We start from the raw sequence: 15838 nt of genomic DNA, 5'->3' as shown, positions 1-15838 counted from the left end.
TCCAATTCTCCGTTACACCGAACATCTCACAAGCCATGCCTGTAGGCATTTCCTTCAGAGAGGTGCTAACATAGCGATTGTAGCGTTCTTGGAAATTGAGAGAATTAATTTGATATTGCTATTTTTTGTACTTTCAACAGTGACATTGATAATGCTATCAGTCATACAGTCAGAAAGTGCTTTTTCAGTAGCTGCACTTGCATAATGCTATCAAGTATCTTTATCACTAGTCAAATTGGTGTTTAATTTGCTCTCTTCCTGCTAGATTTTGATTTTTACCTTAGGAAAAAAATCAATATGTTCTTAATAGTTTTAAAAGGTGACTTGAACTCCTGGTTGTGTTTTAAAATGTTTTCTAATAGGTAATTATCAAAGAGGAAATCTTTACTGCAGTTAGAGCTGCTTGCTTATCTGCTGGGGGATTAGGGAAAGGGCTTTTGCGATGTAACTTATTTACAGCCCTTATGTCTTAAAGGACATAAACCATCACAGTGTTTTAGTGTATAATTAAAGGACTTCTATAGTACTCACTGCACAGCATTCTGCCTAGATTGGTTTCTGCAGTCCCTGACATTTTGTGTGCATGTTCTAGGTACCCATATTTCTCCAGAACTATCCTGTACTGCTGGGTTTTATCCATTTTACATTTCATGGAACATTAAATGCCATAGTCATTCAATAACAAGGTCAATGTAAAGTAATGGTTCTCTGTGTGGTTATGTTTCAGGTGCCTCTCTTTATTCCAGCGCTGTTTTCCTTCACCTGCCTCTTCATGGTTGCACTGTCACTTTACTCTGATCCAGTGAATACCGGGATTGGGTTTGTGATAACCCTGACGGGAGTTCCTGCCTACTACCTCTTTATTGTATGGGACAAGAAGCCAAAATGGTTCAGAAAACTTCTAGGTAAGTGCTGGTGGGACTTCTGTCCTTTGTGCTGACTCTGGGAATTTCTTCAGGGCTCCCCGTATTGTGAAATCCTTCCAATCAATCCTCTCAGCTGCTGCGAGCGGGGGATGACAATGCAAGGTTCTGCTCGGCACATGCTATAGCGTTGCTTTGCTGGTTACAATCAATGTCCGCTAACTAAGGAGATTTACAGCAAACCTATTCTTCAGCTGGTGATTGACTTTAAATGACTGGATGCTTCTCCCCTCCCTCCCCTCCAAACATCTGATTCCTTTTAAATCACCCATCTCCCTGCGCTGGCTGTTGGCCTATGCTAATAGAGACGGTGTTACTCTCCTAGGGGAATTGGTTTGGAAACTTAAACATCGGACTTGTAATGATAGGATGGGCTTGGTGCTTCCTGCTGAGACCATGTGTCTGTGGACTACTGAGCGGTATTTGGAATGGGACAGGCTCAGGCAGGCTTGGCATAGGAATATTGTCCTTAGCGGTGACTCCCGACAAAATGATGGCAAAATATACCATGCCTGACAAACCTCTGTGGAAATTGTGTCCGTGCTTCATGGAAAATGACTTCTGTGTGACTTGGCTGTAGTATTTCACACCTGAAATACACCGAGAATCATTTCAATAGCATTTCTGAAAATTTTTGAAAGCATCTGTGGAAGTTCTGATGTCTTGGAGAAGCATTTGGAGCATTTCAATTAGAGAGAAGTCAGTATCATTTATTACAGCTCCCCATTGTTCTTTTTTTTTTGTTACTCAGCATGATAATTTTCCCAAATGGAGGTAATTTTCAAAACATGAAACAAGAATATAGGCAAAATGTTCGATGCATGATGGATAATTTATTAAGCAAAATGGAAAGAAAATCTCTTCTGCTGCAAAAGCAAAACTCAACCCATGAAAGATTTTAACTAAAATTAGTTTATTTGTATAGGTTCTGAATCAAAAATGCATATTGTCTTCTGTGCTTCAGACTTAAGGGATGATTTAAAAGGATTAGCTCACAATAGAAGAATGGGGGGTTTATATATATGTTATTATACTGTAACCTTTCTGATGTATTTTCTCTATATAAATATAGGTTATGTAGATATACCCTATCTCTTGTAGGATCTATGAATTTTCCTCTCAATTCATGCTGGGAAGTCCATAACAGTAGGGCAGAAAGTATTTACAGAAAAAGATGTTAGTTTAAGGCTGGCACACTCTGGTCTGCTTAATTTTATATCCAAAAAGTTATAAACGACTTGCAATGTCCTGGGAATGAGTAGAAAGCTCCTGGGAAAATGAAAACAGTTGTATGCAAAAGGACATTCTGCTAAATAGATGGGCTTTCATCTGTTTATAATTTCTCAGCCTTGACATTTAGGGACTAGGAAATTTTCCCTTATCAAACTCAGGAGATTTTCGGCATTTTCTGTGAAGTCTCAGAGGTTTTGGAATACAGTTACTTGAATCTCTGGCCACAGGATGCCAGTGTTGAACTACATTACATGGGTGAGAGAAAAAATATTCTCTTTAAGGTAGACTGGGTAGATGTGACGCTTTTTTCTGCCAGCTGTGACAATGAAGGTGAATCTTCTAGCTTTTCAGATAACACAAACTTCCCCCAGAAAGCAAGCTTGGTGCCTGTGTAATACCTATGGATGGGCATGGTGCACTGGCTCAGGGGGCAAATCAGCAGATGCCCGTCAGTGGGTGAAACAGCTTGTTTGCTTTGCAATTATTATTCTCAGAATAACAACAGTAATGACAGAAAACTGATGCTGACAGTTTTGGGGTGGAGCAGAGTGGAGATTTACTTGTTAAATTAAAAGATTGGGGTTTTTTTTCTTTGACTCGGAAGAAACAATAAACCTCCTGTGTGGAGTCATTAAACTGGCATTATTTTGTGAGTGTTGCGGGAGCTCCGTTGTATAGCCTGAGAGCATTTTTCAAAGGCATTGGATGAGGATAAATTCACTTAAGGTACCTCTGTGAGATATAGAAAAGAAAAGTCTTTGGGCAGCTGCAAGCTTGATATTCTAACCTTGAAACAATATGCATTAGGGGTATATAGGCATGAAAGGCTAATTCCAGACATGAGGTAAGGGACAAAGTGAAAAAATGACATTGTCATTTAGGAGGAAGATTTTTGCAGATTAGCTGGGTAACTTTCTCTGAGAATATAACTGATTTTTCTAGACAAAGCGAATGTGGTAGGTACGGTCTCCTCAGACTTCGACGAAGCATTTTGGTTAGTACTACAGGGGCAGGCAGAGCCTGCTAGTCTGAACGCAGCACCCTGCTAACCAGGCTGTTCTCAGGCTGCTTCACCTGCACCGCTCAGCGCGAGTGGGCTGGGGGGGGGGGGGGGGGGGGAGGGGCAGGGGTGGGCTCTCTTCACCCATTCGCCAAGTCACCTTGTTGGGGAACTTGACTTGTTCAACAACCCAGATGTACTTTGGAGATGAGAGGTGACAGCTGCTCACAAACCCTGTGTGGAACACGTGCTCTTGAAGCGACGGTGCAAAAACACATGGGTACGGAGCCGCCCCATGTAAGATTAGACTAAATATTCAGAATATTCCCTCAGAAGAGAGGGATGTTGAACTGCCAGAATGAGTAGTGGGATAAGACCCAGCCTGAAGATAAGTACATTTACGCAAGGGGTTTCAGGCTGGTTACAGTAGCAGAGCCCTCGAATGGATGACCCAAGAAGTCCTCTCAGAGGCTGAATGTCTTTGTTCTGTGTGTTTTGGCTGTCCTTAATGGCATTTACATTGCCCGTTCTCCTTCCCAAATTACCATACTGAATAAAAGGTAACTTCAGAGTCAGCAGGTTTCATAGGGTCTGGTGGTACTCTGCAGCGAGAATAACATTTTGTTCTCTATTCTTCCAAAGAAATTTTGCTGTAGCGCCAGATGTGCTGGGACAAATAATTTTCAGCTAGTACAGGCTTCATTTAACCTCTGCTTTCTTGCGTTTTGTAGAACTAATGTGAAAATGAGAGAAGTCAAGCCTAGCAAATCCTACAAAAGCAGATCAGTGTGTAAAAGGATGCAGCACCAGCACAAGAATGCTTCTGTTTGGACTTCCTCAGTTGAAAACCCAACCCTAGACTCACATTTCAAACACCTGTTAATTTACAGTGGGTTGAACAGTGAGGAGTTTAAAAGATGAACCCAGCTTTCTTCACAGCCTGAGCCCATGCTGGAAAAGAGATCTGTGATTATAGCAAAATGTCTCTTTCAGGGTTATTTACAATAACCAGAGGATGACACTTGCTCACTCAGGACATAGTGTTATATGCTCAGTTTCCTTCTCTTTGTCGAGTTTATGATGTTGGGATCCGCAGGAAATCATCTTGGCACTGTGCTGTTGCAGATTTCATATCCAGTCTTATACATATGCAGTAAATTACTGCGTTCTTCCCTCACCCAAGCTTTATGTGGTGCTTATGTAGATACCAGGTCTAGGTTTCTTATAGAGGTTGTCCCCTGGGACGCATTTACAGTGAATTCTGCTCTTGAACGGGAAAATCAGTGTTAAAATTTGGGGGGGAAGTTGTCTTTACTGTCATAGTACTTTAAGTTGCCTTGTTACAAATGTGAAATTGGTCCTGTAACTTAGGCACTGCTCAAAGCATACAATACAGAGATAATGACTGGAGACAGATTGGAAAATTTTTTTTGGGGAAACTACTCCTTATGCCATCTTTTCCTGAGTCTAATGCAATCAAAAAACCAAGCAAGCACCACAGTGCTCCATAATTGTCTGATTGCTCCTCCACAGCTCCATCCCAGCACAGGGCAAAACTGTGGCAGGTGCCTCCTGCCACAGCGAGGACGAGGTCTTGCTGCAGGTAGCTCTGCCCAGTTTGTCAAACAGGATATCAAAGTCACAGCCAGCTCTCGAGATGCCCAGGATTTCCCTCTGCTGCCGTGCCCTTTTCCATGGGCTGTTACACCATAGCTCAGCTTGACAGAAAGTCCATTTTTCTCTTCCTTCCTTTGCTCAGCCTCAAGCCTGGAAGGGGTGGGATGGCAGGGGTGAAGCCCTGCAGGCTTCCTGCTGCTGGCTTTCCTCCTGCCATTCACCCTGGCCATGCTCAGCCCGGCTCTGAAGTCCCCAGTGCAGGTAAAGGACTGAAATGGGAGGAAAATGCAGTTTTGTCGACTCTCAGCCTCTCTGACCCCATCAGTTTATAGTCCAAGGGCAACCTGGCTTTGCACTGAACTGGTGACCTCCAGAGAGATGAGCAAAAGATGGTAGAGTCTGCCTTACACAGGAGAGGAACAAAGTGGTTTTGGGTCATATCTTCTGTGAGTTGAGCTGTTTTACTCGCCTCACTTCACGCTGGTGTAAATGCTGACATGTCCTGCTAGACAAGGACAGTCAGAACTTTCTCTTACAACAACTCCTGCTTGTTTAAAATGAGTTACTAAAAAAGTATGGCAAATGAAAGGAGTGGTAAAAGAATGCCATTTTACTGTTCTGTATGTAAATTAACTGCCATTTACGAATCTGCACCCTCAAAACAAAACCGCTAAAAACACCAGACTGAAATAGAATTCCAGAGTGACAAAAAGACGGCGTCAGGTTGCTTTGGGTGTGTGACATTCTTAGACCTATGAAGCTTTGTGATCATTGTTTTCCTTCATTTTACATTATTTTTTCTTTTTTTGCTTAGGCAGATCTTGGCACAGCTGAATTAACTTGTTTGATCACTCTTTTTATTTCAACTTTGCAACTTTGTTAAAACTAAGCACTCGTGCAGAGTGATTAGGCTTTAAGATAGCCTTTAAATGCATGCAAGTCTGTAGTGAAGAAGTTTATACCTCCGTACTCTTCCATTATTAGTGTATATGCATAGCCTCAGATCAGAGGCAATGAAAACATTAAAAAAAGAAAAAATTGAATCAGATATTTAAATGATATATGCACCTGGTATATATAACCACTGTACACTGTATGTGTAAGTAGGCTGCAGAGCAGCTAAGACAATTTTCCTGGCTGCTTCTGCCTTCTCCATCCCCACAAAAATTTCCCATGTGTATGCTTTTATCTTTGCAGACAGGGTAACTGTAACACTGCAAATCCTCTTGGAAGTTGTCCCATCAGAGGAAGACCAGAAATCATGATCTTCATATACGGCTTTTGGGCTTTTGGCTTGGTGTTTCATTTCAACCTGAGGAAGAGGGAAGGGAGATCTGTCCCCCTACCCAACGTTCTGCAAACTGGAGGAGCAAGTTACAGATGAGATGGATACCGAGCGAGTTGGTTACCAGAACTGAATTTTAGAATGTTGCAACATTTTTTTAATGTGGTTGGTTTATATGTAGAAAGCAAGAACTTATCCGATGAGAGTGCTCATCTCTTCACTATTTCTTTTATTACAGTGTCATATTTTAACAAACCGTAGGTTCGTCAAACTAGGATTTTGGTTGCATTGTCACTGAAAATAGGCTTAAGCAATGTGTAAGTAATAGTCAGGTATATGGTGACGAATGTATCCTGTTTGTTGTCTCTGAAGAACCCAACTCTCACCAAAGGGTGAGATAAAGCTGCTGAGTTTCACTTACTAATGTTCCTCCCGTCACGCCGTCTGGCAGCCTGGTTCGACTTCTTCGGGCTTGCTGGGAGCACCAGCACACTGACTGATGCAGAAGCACAGTGGTTTCTACACCTTTGTGGTGGCATTTTCAAGGTTTTTTCATTCCAGAGTTGTTATACTCTAGCCAATAGGACTATCTTCCCAGAATTAATCATTCTGCCAGTGGGGCAGGAAGATTTTAGCCTGGAGACAGTAATTTCATTCATGTTAAAGTTTCTACCAGTCTGGAAATGATCACTGTTTTTGCCAGTGTCTCTGTGTACATATGTATAGACAATACAGCAGATGAGTAATCGTATGAGTCAAAACATTTGAATGCAGCCTACGTTGCTGTATGAGTATTTTCTATCTGGAAGCATATGGACCTGCAGTTTTCAGTCAGCCAAACTTGATTTTAAAGTTTTAAATTATTGTTGGTGAAATAAATAGTTGGAGAAACAAAGAATAGTCACTGGTGGGAATACTGTATATGTATGACATGGCAATAAAAGCAATGCTTTTTTGTAAGGTGTAAGGAAAGCTACAACAGATTCGTTGATTTGAGTAGGATATGCACCTAATCTGTGGGCTTTTCATTCAAGCACACTCATCAATTGACTGTGCTTTGAAACACCAAGGAACCGGTGCTATGCCAGTGTTGTCTTCCCAGTTTTATCTCGGCAGAAACGGGGAAAGGCCAGCAAAACTGATAAAATCAAATGAAATGCATCTTGAGAATGACGTTTGAGCTGAGATTTGGCTCCAATGTGAGCTGAAGTTTTGCCCTTTTTTTGAAAGATAGTTGTAGATAAAGAAATTTTTTTAATCCTTAGAAATTCAGTTTTATATTGTTAGTTGAAGACTACTCAACCTTAAGATTAAGGTTTGTTATCACTATGATAAGAATATAATGCTTAAATATTGAATGCACTACTTTTTGAGCTGTTTGCTATCAGCAAGTCATATGTTTCATGAAAACTTTTATGGAACTAAGTAACATTAAGCTTCCTAAATTGGGAGAAAAGCACAACTAGTAGCCAGACCACTACAGTAAAGGGAGACTGTGTATTGTATATGTTATTGTATATATTCAGAACAACTACTGTTTTAAGGGTGTACAGTAAAATGTCTTGAATTTGTACATGTTTTTCTTTCTTGTATTTCTATGGTGGAATTTCTTAGAAGTAGGGAAATGAGAGTAAATGATTATGTAGAAGAGTAGTAATTTAATATACAGAAAACACTTTGGAAACGCTTTTTTTTCTTTAAATGTTTTCTCTTTACAGTAACTTAAAGTGTTATTCAAAACTTTTTTAGGCAAATGTTTTGAGAGAGATTTTTGTGTTGGCAGTGCACGTGTTTAATTAGTATTGACATTTGGGTCAGGATCCTGCTTTTGAAGCCATCTGCTGCCATCCTAGTTCTCCGGGGTTTGGCCTGTGTCATCATGGGGCATCTTCAGGGCACGCAAACTGCATTTCTGTCTGATAAAAATAAACTGCCTGATGCCCTCCAGCAGCACACCCAACGGACTCATCCGCTGATGGTTGCTGAGTGCATGGGATCCCACGAGCGCTAGCCCAAAGCAAAACCACCTGAACATCGATAGTGTGGATGCCAGGTTTTCGGTGTCATTCCTTCCACGTATTCACTCCTATTGTGCCACATGACTTGAAAGCTTAAATGTAGGCCAGCGTTAACCTGTAGAAATAAATGGGCTCTGTAAATATGACCGAATGGTGCTTTATTTTCCCATCATGGACTTTAGAAATGTTTCTGAAGTCTGATTCAATGACCACAGTTTACTAGGTTTATCTCGTGTAAGAGGTTAATTTGTCCCAAGGGAAATCCTGTCACTCATTGATTGTGAGGTTGTATATTTTAGGAAGAAAAAATAATTAACTGCAAAATAAAAACCTATTTTTTTTGAAAATGCATAGGGATCCTGATTTTAGGTTTATTTTCTTTAGTGCACACAATCACAACACAGAGTATCGTAATTGGGTTTCCACTGTGTTATAAAAGTCAGTATTAAGGTCTTCTATTACACTTGGATGTGAAGCATATCCTCACAAATTTTTTAAAGCATCAAATTATTTTTAAGCCTTTTTTTAAAATTATTGTCTTCAGACTTATAAAAGAAGTACTCTAGAATAAAGGATAAAATTTATATGTAATTTTTTTTTTTTAGGGCCTGAGGTGGTCAGGCCAATGAGACTACCTCTGTGGAGAACTTTAGTGATCCTTAATTTTTTTTATTATTATTTTTTTAACTTGCCCTTTGCACCTTTTTATCAACTGGTCTCTGTGAGAACATTTCTTTCTTTTTTTAGGCAGGTGCTGCTGTTTTTCTCATTTGGTTTTGCTGCTCTTCTGGGGTACAGGCAGATATTTCACCAAAGGCAACAGAAATGAACATTTTATGTGAGTAGCAAATACTGATGAGGTTTGGTACAACGCCTCTTAAGAGAAACAGTTCAGCGTCCGAAGCCTCCAAAGATGCTGACCTATCTTTACACCTCCTGATCTAGCCTGCTATGTGGCCTAAGGCATAATTTTATCAGAGGGGCATGTTTTGATTTCTGAAGCCTGCTCCCAGCTCTGCATGGGCACAGCGTGGCTGACACTTTCTTTGGTGCCACGTTCTGCAGGTCAGTCCCTGCTGTCCCCTCCAGCCCAGGGGCCTGCCGTGCCTTTTGAGGGGCGATCGGGTGGGAGCCAGAGGGTCTCCTCTGCCTTCCCTACATCAGCAAAACATTCCATGTCATGATCAATTTCTGTTAGTCCAGACAATCTCTTTTCTACACAGGAGTCAAAGCAGGTGAGACAGAATCTCATTTTCAAAATTAAGTGCCTGCAGCCAGATAAAATCTGGATTGTGTATGTCATGTGAAATACTTCCCAGATCCACTCTGTAGAGCTTTTCAGAGGTACTGTGCCCTTTTTGCGTCATTGTGCGTGGACATTTTTGGTACAAGACAAAATACACTGAAGTGATTGATATGACTGGCAGCTGCAAAGTTGTAGGGGTGTTCTTTGTCACGATGGTGTGGGTTTTGCAAAGCAGTAGTACCAACACGCTGCTGATGGGCAGCACCTTCCTGGGGACACCGTGGCCTCTGGCTGTGCCCGAGGAACAGAGACGCTTGATGCCTGTCCCAAGCCCTGTCAATCGCGTCCCAGGCTGCAGCAGCTTGCCATGTAATGTTTTAAGGTAACCTGCATTGATTTTGGTCTGCCTTGAAATACTGCGCCATCAATCACGGTGTCGTAGGAGCTGCCTCTAGAGCCTCTCCACAGTGGAGAGAGGCAGGTAGATCAGAGCTGTGGCTTCAGCAGCTAAATACCTAGTATCTCATAGGAGGGTGTCTATATCTGTATTTGTATACATTGCCATAACATGTGTTCAAGTTACATTTTTATGAGATAACTTTAAGTACTTTTGGAAACGCCATTCAAAATGAAGCAGCTGTCATAACTTTTATGCCATATTTTTCATCTGTTGGCACATTTTTCTACTTAATACAGAAATTCTTGCTTGTTTTTACTTTCACTTGTGCATTTCTAAAGTTGTCTTTTAATGCTAGTGTATGGTAACAAAGGCATTTAATCTGATTTGATGTAAATATACATCTGATTGACATCATAAGCTAAGAGCCAAGCTGGCTTAGAGAAAAGACAAGCGTGAGAAAACTGAGCTGCCCCAGGATATAATGCATCCCATGCTAAGAGAGGTATTTAAGGTAGGTGAGACGAACCGATCTCTGGAATTGCTCATAGCTCTGTTTTTCTTGAAGGAGGAGGTGGGATGACTGGTCTAGGCATGCCTAACATGTTGGATAGCTGAGCAGGAGTGAAATGAATCTTAAGTTATTGCAGCCAGTATAATAAAATTGCTAAAAGCCCCGATGTTCTCAACTGATTGGTACTGAGGATCATAATTAACACCTACAAATTATTTTAAATTCGAATTGCAATAGAGGGTTCTTCTGACTAGGACACACTACATTGTCCAGATTTTCCAATTTGAATGAAAAGCAAATGAAAAAACTGCTTGCAGAATTTCATCTGCCTTTGACTATGCATATATGAAAATAACTCTTTGGATGAATGTGTATGCTCCTGCTTTTTGATTTTCAGTGGAAAATCAGCCTTTAATTTAAGAATATTTTCCAAATATTATGCTACAGTAAAAGATAGATGTTACCTACATCCACAAGGCAGGTAGCTAATTGTATTGATGCAACAGCATGAAAAGGACCTTCCACAACATTCAGTACCTCCAGAATTTTTCATTCAAGTATCAGATGTATATGAGGATCCAGAAAGATTTTAATCCATATAGGTCTTAGAAAACTGAATGTTGATCTTTCTTCAGGAGGAAGAAGTTCTCTCATTTTTCCAACTTACCTATCAAACATCATGTTTAGTGACTAGCAGAGCACAGATGGCTAGTATAGCAGACCCTGCAGCGGGGAACACCCTGAAGTCCAGTGCAAAAAGTATATTTATGTCTGGGAAGATGCGAATGACTAAGTCTGGCATTTTGAACCCAGGAAGAAGCAGTTGGGGGATGTGCAGGACAATGTGTTAACCCCATTTTGGTTATAGGGCTGCTTCCTAAGACTGGAGTCTTTTCTGCAGTGACTCCAGTGTTGCCAGTAACAAATGTCTGTTCAGGAACATCACTGGACCTTTAGCCATCTGAACTGGCTTGCACTCCTAAACTTACTCACATTCAATATATAGTCTGTAAAAGTGTTTTTGTGTAAGCCTCATAGCAGTAGAGAGGACAACCATCCTCAGAAGGTGTGCTTCTGCCCATGGCAGTTTGTATCCTGCCTAAGGTGCTGTGGACTCCCACTCAGCTTGGCTCTCTCCTCTGGCAGGATCAGTCCCCAGGGAAGGCTGGTGTTGCCAAAGGGAGATGGTGGGGCGGAGATATCCTCAGGCCCAGACAGCTCTTGTCTGCAGAAAATGGCAGCTGTGATTTTTTTCCCACTTGGACAATGCCCCCAGCACTCTTTCCTCCAGTCTCTGTGCTGATGAGTCCTGAGTACCTCAGGGACATCTCCTTGCCTTAAACACCTACTGGTGACTCACCGAGACTTGGCAAACGGATGGTGGATTTCCTGCTTGCCTTCAGAATCCTCTATATTTTTCTTGCATGTTAGTCCATGTTTAATTTATTTTCTGTTACTGTCTTTTTGCCAAGGAACTTCTGGGGAGCATCTCTACAACTGATGCACCTATTCTGTTTACATTTGCTTTCTCATTTCCTTTTTATTCAAAGAAACTTTTGAAATAATTTTTTCCTTGAAGTGCGAAGACCCAAATGGATAAGACGCCTCTTTCAACAAAGGCTTGACTTTATCATGAGAGAGAGTTTGGATCCTCTTTACGTTCCCTGTAACAGGAATGTCTACGGTGTTGTGATCTAAATCAAAGCTTTGATATTTTCTAAATACGATACTGATGATGATCCAACATGGTTATAAAAGCACCGTGGCTGCAGTCAGTTTTATGCTTCTGTAGCTCATTCTCTTCTCACAACACAAGCTACAAAACTTTCCCACTGCTAAGCTTTTCCGCAGGCCTTTTTCAGCTCCCAGGAATTCAGCTAGATCTCCTTTGAAAGGGATATACCATCCCTTCCTCATCACCTGTGGTCGGTGCTGTGGATGTTAACAAGTGACAGCAGCTGCAGACAGGCGCCTCGCTGAGCCCAGGGCTTGTTCTGTTCCAGGGAAGCTGGAGTCCCAGGTTTTATAGGGTAGCTTTGGCCAGCACCACTCGTACTTAAGTTTCATAAAATTGTTACCAAGGAATTTTGGTGGGTGTCCATGCCCCCACCCTGCCCCCATTTATTACAAGCAGATCAGTTGTTACGGGACAGAGCCCCTGCTGTTGGCTCTGCCCCACGAACACCATTTGATGCAGTTTTAGCTGCCAGTATCTCTTTGCCACTCAGTCATTACGGTGTAATTGGACCTAAGGTACACAATAATTTACAGCTAGCAATGCTGGCTTGTCTTAATTATGACATCTAGCTGATTTCTAAGGTTACTAATCAATGCCTATGCATAGCGTCATGGTCAGACTTGTACAGAGGAGTAAAGTCTTTGCAAGAACTTGAGCTTTCATGGTACCTATGTATCAAGCTGTTTAAAAGCATCAAGGTGGGATCTCTGGCTTGAAGCGAGTGGACGGGTGCTTTCCAAAGGGCTTGTGACACAGCCCAGGACACAGTGTGTGCAGACTCTGAGGTGTTTTAGACTGTGGATATATCTGTGCGTTCTGCCACACTTGGCAAAATTCCTGGGAGAAAATGAGGAAAATCTTAGAGGTATAAATATGAACTCCTAGGCAGATGATGATTCTTGCCATTCCCCCAGTGCTTTCTGCTACATTCACCCTGACTGAAGGTTACAAATAACTTTTCACTGAAAGCATTTCCTTTCAGTATCTCCTTTGCAAGCCAGCTTTTTGAGACAACTGTATTTAATTTTAAGCTGGGCGCTATCCTTGCCCATCCACTTTTGGATTTTTTAAGCCTCATGTTTTTCCTCATCTGAAAACTGTCTTGTCATAGAAAACCAGCTTTTCAGGCTGTAACAGTACCTTTAAAAAGTAACATGATCATGACTTACGGTCACATTACTGTCTAAAGCCTTTCCAAGCAGCTCCTCCCTTACAGGCTCGTATAGTTTTGTTTGCAGATTGCAGCCAGGGGATCTTAAAGCTTATCACATCAAATACTCACTCTCTCTGGGGTGCTGCAGTGTTTCCGTAGAATCCTTGCACTTGCATTCCAACACCCCATCAGAGGTCCCGACACGGGCAACTTGTGTTAGAAAATCTGGACACACGACAAACCCTGCTAGAGATTATGAAAACTCTGTGGGGTTATTGATAGATTTGGACAAACTGAAAGACTATGTGCACAGCAGTGAATTTTATGATTACCCATCTATGTATACTTAATTACTTGCATATTTTCAATTACCAACAGCTTCATTAAGAAATATCTGTTATCCATTTCTAGGGGAACAGTTCAGTTTTCCTGGGTTTGTTTTCTTTTTTCTTTTTTTTTGGTAATATTTTATTTTATTTGGAGGTTTGGAGCATTACACTCAGCACAGGGCTCTCAGGTGTTCTGATTACCAGGAAGCTGGGACAGGCAAAGAAGCTTTCAAGGGAGTTCGTGCTGTATTTTTACTTGACATACTGCACAGTGCAATTCAATATTCATAAATTACTTTTGGCTGCTGTTAGTATTTCACAGCTCTGTTTGCTAATTCATGTGCCAGATATATTTAAAATGAATCATTAAATGCCAGGAGATTTGATGCTTGTTCCACGTGCAGCAGCTCACTATTGGACAAAACTCCAGCACTTTGTGCTGATGCTAAACCCCAGCTACCTTTGATTTTATAATAAATATATAAGTCAGCGGCAGGATAAATCAGATTCTGTACTGTCAGCTTGGCAGAGATGATTGATCATACCTTTCTGACAGCACTACATTTGACTGCAAGTCTCATGCAGCCCTACTTTAGATCATACAAAGGCATCTGGATGATGAAAAGCACGCTAGCTTAGAAGATAGCATACAGTGCTGCATCAGTGTCATATTTATCTAGTGGCATGTGTATTCTAAAATGCTTCAGGCTGTAGCTCATGCTAATAATTATCTCTTGTGTTGAATCCACCTTGACCCATTTTTATTCCTTTACCCATATTTTAAACAAAAAATGTTTTCAAAATCCTTTCCAAAATGGAGATGTAAAGCCTTTATCTAAAGCAGACACATGTGGGTAATAAAATACCTAGTCTCCGCGCTCACTTAGAGTTGCTACTTTTAGAAACGAAATCATTATATGTTCGTCAAAAGGTTAGGTGGTCACTCAAACACTCCCCTTAATCCTGCTTTAGAAAGAAACCCTGTCTAATTGGGTATCAGAAATAAGCTAGTCGTACAGCTTCACGTTCGGTTTGTTGCTGTTTGGCTCTTGACGATGGATGTCTGCCCCAGAACTGTGTGCTTGAAACACAGTCTGAAACCCAACCGCTTCCCTGGGCAGAGGGGGTGAGGGGAGAGCCACGTGGCTGTCTCCCCTACCTGGGCTTCTTGGCAAGCAGTTTGTGTAGCCATTGTAACAGGGTGGCTCGTTTGGAAGCTGTGCTCTTGGAGAAATTGTATTTCATTCATGTTATGAATGTGCCTGCATAAAAAACGCAGACTGGTGCAGTGTGATGGGTGGGTTTTTCTTCCTCACAATTTTTCAAGATGTCATTTGAGATGTATTTATGTTCGACTTGTATGGCTTTCATCTGGCTTTCTCTTATATTATCCATGTGGTTTTCAGTATATACATATATATGTATGTAAGTATGATTTAGAGCCAGCGATGCAGAGGTGCATTCCTGTGTTGCAAGTTTAAGGAAATCAATAAAGTATTATTTAATGCATGTCAACTTCATTTTTAATACTATTTCTAAAGTAAATTGCAGAAAGCGTATAACCATCCACCATGGAATAATAAATTGATATAGAATGTGTGGGGAAAAGGCAATAAGCCAGAATCATTAGAAAGCTCAGTGCACTACTCCAGCAACACAAAGCAGTCGTAAACCCGAGGTTGGAATTGCACACAGCAAATGGTGTACACCAGTAAATCTGGCCCTAGTAATTTTATTGCAGATGACATACAAGCCAGAAAAACATTTAGATAATTGAAATTAACACTTTTAACAATGATCTATAAAGCAGTGAATAACAATTAGGAGGCCCTTTCAAGCTTTCTGTTATAAATCTACAGTGCTTCAGAATCTATTTTTCCCCAATACAGATGAGACAAAATAAGATGGACCCTCTTTTCCTTATGCACGAAACATCTTTGTAGGTAAGGTATCACACCAGCCCCCGGGCTGCCAAACACTACAACTGTGCATGAAGCGAAGGCTTGGGTTTTTTTGAGCTTGGAACAAAGCTAGATGGAAATGGAAAAAGATAATAAAAAGGAGCTACTGGAAAAACAACAGATTTATTTTTTTTTGATTGATGCAAATCTGCACCTGTGTTTACTCATATTAAAGTGGCTGTGCATTGTTGGGTCATGTGAACATAGCTCTTAGGCAGACACAAATGCTGCTGTAAACTTTGAAGGCCTTTGGAGTTTGTAACCACTAGTGTAAGGTTTTGGGCAGTCTTTTCCGATACTCTAGGAAAGGAGAAGTTTTCTGTTTCGTATTTCATCCATACCGTATTTTTCAACGTTGCTCTTAAAACACAACCATTTCGTTTCTTTCTAACTAAACTGATGAAAGAGAAGATTGAATCTGTCA

General features: G+C 41.0%; 1 protein-coding gene and 1 long non-coding RNA gene across 2 annotated transcripts in view; one reads left to right on the top strand and one right to left on the bottom strand.

The window, feature by feature from the left end:
* SLC7A11 (solute carrier family 7 member 11) overlaps nucleotides 1-8360 on the top strand; it is a 62009-nt gene extending 53649 nt beyond the window's left edge. The window contains exons 11-12 of the mRNA XM_040617604.1: nucleotides 728-905; nucleotides 5971-8360. Coding sequence (XP_040473538.1) covers nucleotides 728-905; nucleotides 5971-6038 — 246 coding nt within the window. The 3' untranslated portion in view covers nucleotides 6039-8360. The remainder of the gene's footprint in view (nucleotides 1-727; nucleotides 906-5970) is intronic.
* The window catches only part of LOC121099056, a 284189-nt gene that overhangs the window by 187580 nt on the left and 80771 nt on the right, over nucleotides 1-15838 (bottom strand). The gene's annotated exons all lie outside the window — the stretch shown is intronic.

Source organism: Falco naumanni, chromosome 1, assembly GCF_017639655.2.
Source record: "Falco naumanni isolate bFalNau1 chromosome 1, bFalNau1.pat, whole genome shotgun sequence".
NCBI classification, from domain to species: Eukaryota; Metazoa; Chordata; class Aves; order Falconiformes; family Falconidae; genus Falco; species Falco naumanni.
Note: the sequence above shows the minus strand (reverse complement) of the source record. Positions and strands in the feature narration are given on the sequence as shown.